Source organism: Musa acuminata, chromosome BXJ3-9, assembly GCF_036884655.1.
Source record: "Musa acuminata AAA Group cultivar baxijiao chromosome BXJ3-9, Cavendish_Baxijiao_AAA, whole genome shotgun sequence".
NCBI lineage: Eukaryota > Viridiplantae > Streptophyta > Magnoliopsida > Zingiberales > Musaceae > Musa > Musa acuminata.
This window is the reverse complement of record NC_088357.1, coordinates 47,337,666-47,345,505: the sequence shown is the minus strand read 5'-3', so window position 1 is coordinate 47,345,505 and position 7,840 is coordinate 47,337,666. Positions and strand designations below refer to the sequence as shown.

At 39.3% G+C, this 7,840-nt stretch overlaps 1 protein-coding gene across 13 annotated transcripts; it reads right to left on the bottom strand.

Annotated features, from left to right (window-relative positions):
- Nucleotides 1–1,272: 1,272 nt before the first annotated feature.
- On the bottom strand, nt 1,273–7,791 carry LOC135585645 (pentatricopeptide repeat-containing protein At5g65560-like). 13 transcript variants are annotated; one of them, XM_065168092.1, is made up of 5 exons: nt 4,493–7,790; nt 4,051–4,231; nt 3,184–3,280; nt 1,968–2,050; nt 1,273–1,853 (listed from the first exon to the last, which is right to left on the bottom strand). In XM_065168092.1, exon 1 carries the CDS (start codon nt 7,763–7,765, stop codon nt 4,691–4,693), a length of 3,075 nt encoding a protein of 1,024 aa, XP_065024164.1. In that variant the 5' UTR covers nt 7,766–7,790; the 3' UTR covers nt 1,273–1,853; nt 1,968–2,050; nt 3,184–3,280; nt 4,051–4,231; nt 4,493–4,690. The 13 variants fall into 13 exon arrangements, with proteins under 13 accessions (XP_065024164.1, XP_065024163.1, XP_065024166.1 ...); XM_065168091.1 differs by having other exon boundaries at nt 1,968–2,041; XM_065168094.1 differs by having other exon boundaries at nt 3,201–3,280.
- Nucleotides 7,792–7,840: the final 49 nt, after the last annotated feature.

The window sequence follows — 7,840 nt, the reverse complement described above, 5'->3', positions numbered from 1 at the left end:
TGACAAATAGAATGAATCTTTAAGCCGCTCTTGTTGACAAATAGAATGAATCTTCTAGCTGCTTACATCCTATGGTATCACTGATTGCAGTAAGAGACGATTACTTCATGTTCTTTCTCGATGCATTGACAGATTAAGCATGATCACCATGTCCAATTGAAATCTTTGACGGACCAATTCAAGTATCAACCATCAGTCCCTCTCTCTCTCTCTCTCTCTCTGTGTCTCTGGAAGGACGAACTCGATGGTGGCTGAATTGTCCCAAAGACAATGGCTCTCTTGTCCTGGTGCATCGACCACCTGCTGGTTCTCATCTCCCAGTCCTCGCAAGCACAACCGGGTCAAAAGTGTGGAGGTCACAATCCAGAGGAAGAGAAGTTTGATCTCGGTTCACCCAATTTGAGCTTATCCAAGGCAAGCCTCCAAGCTTGTCCCTTTGTGGATGATGACAAGGAAGGCAGAGGCAATCGGTGAGAGACAGCCAAAGCCAACCAGAAGGTAGATAATAAATGGCAACCTCTTTTTCCTTGAGCGCAGTAGCAGATACGGCATCAGCGCAGAAATAATATTCTAAGTTAAATCAAGAATCACGGCGTTTGTAGGTCTTCTTCGAATATGCTTTTATTATTTTAGATGATTCGCTGTTATTTTATTCTATTAAAGAATTTGTCACAAATAGTTTTTGACTACGTATTTATCTCAACATATTTATTTATTTTTTGATATTATTTTTTAAAATATTTGCACTCAAATTAAAGAATTTGCCACAAATTATCTCAACATATTTATCTATTTTTAATATTATTTTTTTAAATATTTGTACTCAAATTAATAAAGAATGACTAATCTAACATACATTTTATATTTTTATTTAATCACTTAAACAAAATTATTATCTTTTAATCATCTTATTTTTACTTTATGAATGTATCCAAAATAGCTAAAACCTTTATCGATAATAAGCTATTATAATATAGAACTCCCAATGTTGCTGGTTCTTGTTGAGCTTAGCTAAGGGATATTTCTCGTCAATCTTGAGATCAATGATGATCAGGTTTTCTAACTTGGGATGCTGATAAGAACATCCTTCATCTGTCATGGTTTTCTTGGCACCACTCCTTACAAATTGGCTTGGAACTTTGTGCCACTGAGAGCAACATTTGAATGGTCACTGAGTTGGAAAGCAAATCCAACTAGTGGTGAGATTATCTCTGATGAAAGCACTCCTAAAGAGGATTAGCATTGCTGACACAAGGATGAGCACAATCATCATGCTTAATCAAAACTTTGAGATAGTAAATGGAACATGTCATTCGATTGCAACAGGCATGAAGAAGCAAAATAGTTGCATTTGCTGTCCAGCTTTAGGACAAAAGCTTTAATTCCCACTACAGTATCAGCCAGAAAAGCAAGAATCCATCGGACACTGAACTGCTTATGAACGAAGGATGATTGATAAATTCGGATTGATTGGTATATTATTACATACTTGATCCCGATCAGCTCAACGCAGAGAGGGTTCACAAGAAACTGCTCGAAATCCAGGCTTTGGCCGTTATCCATCATATATATATATTTTTTGAGGAAAAAACACATTTTTCACAGCAGACTTTGGAGGAGGTTCAACTTTCCAAAGCAATCAAGCTGGTCCCCATCTTGTATCATTGCCAGAAAGGAACTAATAAATGATATAACTTGGAGGCAACTGCATCCATATTGTTTTTCCAATCTACTAGGTCGAAAGTCTTCAATCTTGTCCGGGAAACCAACTAGCTCCGGTGTGCAGTTGTGAGGAAGCACAAGCTGCAGAAGTGAGTGCAGTGTTGAGTTGAGTAACTGAGAATTCCTGCAATCTATACGAGACGTGTATCAGGAGATCTGCTGCAAAGAGGCATCAGAATCTTAACTGTCCTTCCGATACTCCTCTTGTAATCAAACATGGAAGTTTCCAAAGCTGAATGTCCTACCAAAAAGTCTTATCTCAATCGTGAGGACCCTCTAGGAAGAACAGGTCTACCAAAAAGCCTGTTGGTCCCATGTCCTGCATGAACTGCTATAAGTTAATGTTAGCACTAAAACGACGCATTCATGATATAGATACTTAGCATGATCAACTAAGTTATCACTCTAGTATTGCCTGATAATGTGCAATTAATCATACATAAGGTAATCACTCTAGATTTATGGTGCTCAATGACGATAAAAGATCTACATAGCTGATCTCAAATAGTTGGGTCATTCCAACTAGTTGTTATCGCTACTGTCATTACAACTAGTTGTTGTTATTGCTGCTGTTGTTCTTAAGGCCTTCTTCAGGAGACCCTTTTATCGTCCTCCTAGGTACCTTGCTTGTGAATATTTCATTTATAGATCCCCAACACAGATTCTTTTCAAGAAATGGTTCATTGCAATTTTACTTGTTATCATGGTTTGGGCCATCCGTTTCAGTATTCCTTTAAAGATTTAACACTGCTCCTAGTCACTGAGTATTACCACTATTACCACCTCATACTTTTTCTCAAAATAAAGTTTAAATTATTTCCTTATGAAATTTTTTTTGCAAGTGCCATTCAGAGCAAAGTTCTTCAAAGAAGAAATAACTAACCTAGGACACATTGTGATAATTGTTAAACCTCTTTATTTGCAAAGCCAAAACCTCAAGAACTTAACCAGTCAATTCAAAGAATTTAAGAAGCATAATTTTCCAAGGAATCTGATATGTTCTCACCATCTCCAATAATATCTTGAAAGGGAAAGCCCATGTTAGTAACAATAATCGGAATAATAACCAGTGTAAGACTGTCAATGCTACAACAAAATATTCAGGAGTCTAAGCTATTCACAAGCTTTTGAAGAATAAACTTGTCAGAATTTAATGAATTGCTCCGAAGAATCTTGGACACCAATATTGGGAAAAGAAAAAAGAAGACAAGGTTATCAGCTCCTATGACAGACTTGAAAAGAACATTTTATTACTATCCCTTCGCTCTCTTCGACCAGCCAAAATATACTAGGGCAAAAATAATCCACTCATCTGAAATAACAACTAGAACACAAGGAACATCTGTAAATTGAGTTGAACATAAACCAAAAGAAATGAAAACAACCATATGAAGGAATGATGTCATCATTTCAGGAATAACAAATGTATCAGTTTATTTTTTAGAGTGAAGAGCAGCTAACCTGAGTCAAGACATTACCACATTTCGAGTTTGTTTTGCTTGTGTTTCTTCCAACTACCAATGCATCTATCTTGGCTACTCGTGACCATCATATGCATCTGCATTTATTAAATATCAGTATGATTTTTGTAAATATCAGTATAATTTTTGTTGTTTAGTTGTACAGACCAGAACCCCTCCAAAGCACATTATGTAGCTCATGGCCAACATTATCAAAATCAGAGAAGATGGGAACATTCTTTTGTAAAAAGAAATACCAGTGACAGCATTAGATAACAGAAATGTATATGCTGATTCTTAGGCAAGCTTTTCTTATTCTTGTCTATACCAATGAAACAAATGTAACAAAGAAAATAAGCATATTTGTATTATTATCTAAATCAGTAAGAAATTTGAAGTTCTAAATACTGTATTACACATACCTCACCAAGAACCCTAAACTCGATTTTCAATAATTTAAACTTTTTAAAGATATATTTTCACATACAAATTTCTTATTTCCATGCCTAAGCCATATGACATGATCCATCCTGGCATTCACAATAGCTATATCGACTTGGTTCATATCTAGAGGTTTGGGAAAAATTCATGACCATCAAACTACACTATCTTTAAACATCTGGCCATCCATGGCCAACTGACTTTTGACACTAGGCACATAGCTTTTAGAATACCACTGGTTTCTGAGGAAACCACCACCGCTAGAAATCATTAGAACAACGGTGATCCAACTTTGGAATTTCCCTTCTAATCCATTAATTCTTGATAATGACCAATGGATTTTTTTTTTCTTTTCGGTTTACATCCGAAGAGGATTCTCTTGGTATTCTTAAAGAAGGGCCATGGTCGATCTGTGCGAAGGTCTTACATCTCATCATGCCTTGGAAGGCCAATTTCCAACCTATGATGGAAAATATGAACACTGCTCCAGTGTGGATTCCATTTCCTGGACTCCCCTTTGTAAATTGCTGCCGTACATTGCAACAGCCTCATACAAGTAGGCAGGAACTTGTGCAGTTTAGTCTGAGTAGATACCTGTGCCCTTGTACCTGTATGCACAATCAATGAATTTTATTCTACTTGAAATAAGCTTTTAGCCTTTTACAATATAATTGATTAAATAAGCTTCAAAAAATGAATTAAACAGAGCAAGTTCTGAACAGAAAACATGATGCTGAAATCTTTTTCATTATTGTAAGGTTTAAGCATCAAGGAAGAGAAAATTACTGCTTGATTAACAAAATATGTTTCTATAGATGACAAATTCCCAACCAAATGAATCATAAATAAGTGAAAGAAAAAAAACAAACCTATTCAGATGTCAAGGTTGGTTTACTATCACAGGATACTATCAGTCTCAAGACAGTTCTTTGAAGGACATCTGACACCATCACAAGGATGCTTCATAAGTCTTCCGGTGTAATTCCACCAATAAGTATCCATACAAGGGAAGGGAACATTTAAAAGTTGCCACAGGAATTACCATGTAAGATGCCAATTAAGAAGGATCATTTCTCCAGTATGCTTGTTTCCCCCTGACTTAGTTCAGAAGTGTACTTGGCCATCAGAGCAAGTGTCTGAGGAGTAGGATAGCAGTTCAATTCCTTCATGATTGTAAACATCTCAGAACATTCATTCACATAACCTTTTTTAAGTACACCATCAATGAGAACTTTCCATACAACCTCATCAGGATTATAACCTTTACCCATTAAGTCACAGAAAAATAATTTAGCTTGCTCAGAGTTTCTTTCATCACAGAGCCCTGAAAGAAGAACCTGGTAGGATTCCAACTGAGGAAGATAGCCACATTCTGACAAGGAGTTCATAAAAGTTGATGCCTCCATATACCGGTTTAACTTGCAGCAACAAATAATGAGAGAGTTATAGATGTCTCCGTTGGGTAATAAACCTCCTTTTTTCATATGAGACAACATCAGATATGCTTCTTCCAACCGTGCCACCTTGCAGAAGCCTGCTATGAGGGCACCATATGTAACAAGATTAGGAGCACAATCAAACTGTTCCATCTCCCCTAAAAACTCCAGAACTATTGCTACATCTATTTTCTCCCACAATTCTGAACTACTAAGGACAATGTTTTCCTGCTTGCCTTTCAAGAAATGCTCGAGCAAAACTGAGTAAGTCCAGTAGTTTGGCTGGCATGCAGAATCGATCATGTTCTTGAGAGCAGAAAATGCACGATCCATGTACCCCATAGTTCCAAATCCATTAATCAATGTGTTATATGTTACCAAATCAGGAAGAATTCCTTCATTCTTCATCTCTGTTACTGTACTTTCTGCCTCTTCTACCCTTCCCTCACAGCAATAGGCATGGACGAATGCAGTGTAAGTGTGTGCAGTTGGCTTACAACCTGAAGAAAATATTTGGTTCAACATCTTTTTAGCATGATCATAGTCCCCTTTATAGAGCATCTCATCAATAAGAATCGTAAAAGTTACAGCTGTAGGCTCTACACCTTTTTTGGACATAGTCCCCAGCAGTGACAAGGCTTCTTGCAATTTTCTTTCTTTGCAAAAGCCATCTATTAACACACTGTAGGTGAAGGTGTCTGGCAAGCAATCATCTAAACTCATTCTCTTAAGCAGGGAATAAGCAAAATCAATCTTTCCTGATTTGCATAGGCCATCTATTAGTGCAGTATACATGACCTTGTTTGGAATTACATCTTTTCTGGCAAGAGAGGAAAATAAAGCATAAGCTTCATCAATTCTCCCGTCCTTGCAGAGGGCATCTATTAAAATAGTATATGTCTGCTGATCAGCGACCAAACCTTTTGCCTCCATTGAGTTGAGTAATCTGAGAGCATCATCCATATAACCCTCCTGGCACTGCCCATTAATCAAGTTGGTGTATGTGATTATGTTTGGAGTTGATCCACCTTCAAGCATCTTGGATAACAAACTCATCGCCTTGTGCACGTTTCTCTCTAGACAAAATCCATAAATCAGCTCAGTATAAGTCCAAGCATTTGGTTGACACCCATATGACTCCATCATCTCCACAACCTGTAGTGCATCGTTCATCTTCCTTCTCTCACAAAATCCACCAACCAAAGCAGTATAGGTGACAACACTTGGAATCAAACGTCTATCAAACATCTCCCTTAGCATTTTTACAGCATCATCTAGTCTATTCTCCTTACACAGGCCATCAATCATCATTGTATAAGTCCATGCATCTGGTTTACATCCATTTGATTCCATGAGTTCCATAACTCTCAAACCATCAGCAATCTTCCCATGCTTGCAATATACATGTAAGAGAGCGCTAAATGTAAAGACATTAGGACCACAACCCCTTGCAATGGCCTCATTCAGCAATGCCTCAGCATCCTCAAGCCTATTCTCCTTACAAAGACTCTGAATGACTATCGAATAAGTCCATTCATCTAGCTTGCAACCATTTGATTCCATTAGCTTCATAACCCCATAAGCAGCTTCAAATTTCCCTCTCTTACAGTAACCATCCAGCAGAGCATTGTAAGTCACATTGCTAGGAACCAAACCTCTATCAAAAATCTCATTCAACAATTTCTCAGCATCATCAAGCTTTCCCACCGTGCAAAGACCATCTATCATCACCGTGTACGTGTGGACATTAGGGTGACATGCATCACTTCCCATCTTTAAGAACAAGCTCAAAGCCTCATTTACCCTAGAGTGCTTACAGAGCCCTTGGATGAGGATGGTGTATGAAAATTCGTTTCTCCGGCGACCCATCTGTGGCATCATCAAGAAAATCCAACAAGCCCTGTCTAATTTCTTGCTCCGACAGTGCCCTAAGATCAAAAAATTGTACGTAAATCTATCTGGAGCCAAACCAGATTCCAGTAAGCACCTAAGATACTGTTTTGTTTCAGCCAGATTCCCTTCCATGCAATAGGCCTTGATCATCGTATTGTAGGTAACAAGGTCAGGCAAAACTTGATCATTATTAATCTGCCGGTACATATCGTTCATCTCCTCGATCATTCCATACCTGCCGAGGGACATCAACAGCGTGTTGTAACACCAAATAGAGGGCCTGAATCTGACACCGCCACCTGCTCTGTTGATCAACTTAAATGTCTCCAATGCTGTGCGCACTTCCTCGACGGAATAACACGATTTAATCATAAAGGTGACAACTTCGTCAACCTGGAAGCGAGATTTCGATCGAAGGAGTACGTGGACCAGGGAGGCATAGGACTCTACACTGTGCCGGTATCCTGGACGCTGGCCGATCCATTGGAAGAACGCGAGCGCCGACTCGGCATCGAGGGAACCGCCCTGGAGCAGCTCGGCGACCACGGGCGGGGTCACGGAGCGAGCCAATTTTTTAAAAGACCGGTTCTTGCGCCAGTGCGGCCGGGAGAGGAGATAGGATAGGCGGGCAACGAGAAACGAGCCGGTGCTGGGTTTCTCTGGTGGCAGGGTCTCGGCTAGTAAGTCTTCAGCGGCGACGGCGGAGGAGGAGGAATACCGAGAAGAGAAGGGTCGTATGGAGGAGGAGGAGGTTGATAGTATACCAGGGGTGGGCTTGCTGGCCGTGACGGCAACCGCCCATCGTCTTCTCATGCTAGGTTAGGGTTTAAGGGTTCAGTGGTGGGAGAAAGCTTAATAGTGGCGGTCCAACGAAAGCGCCCGGTTCGA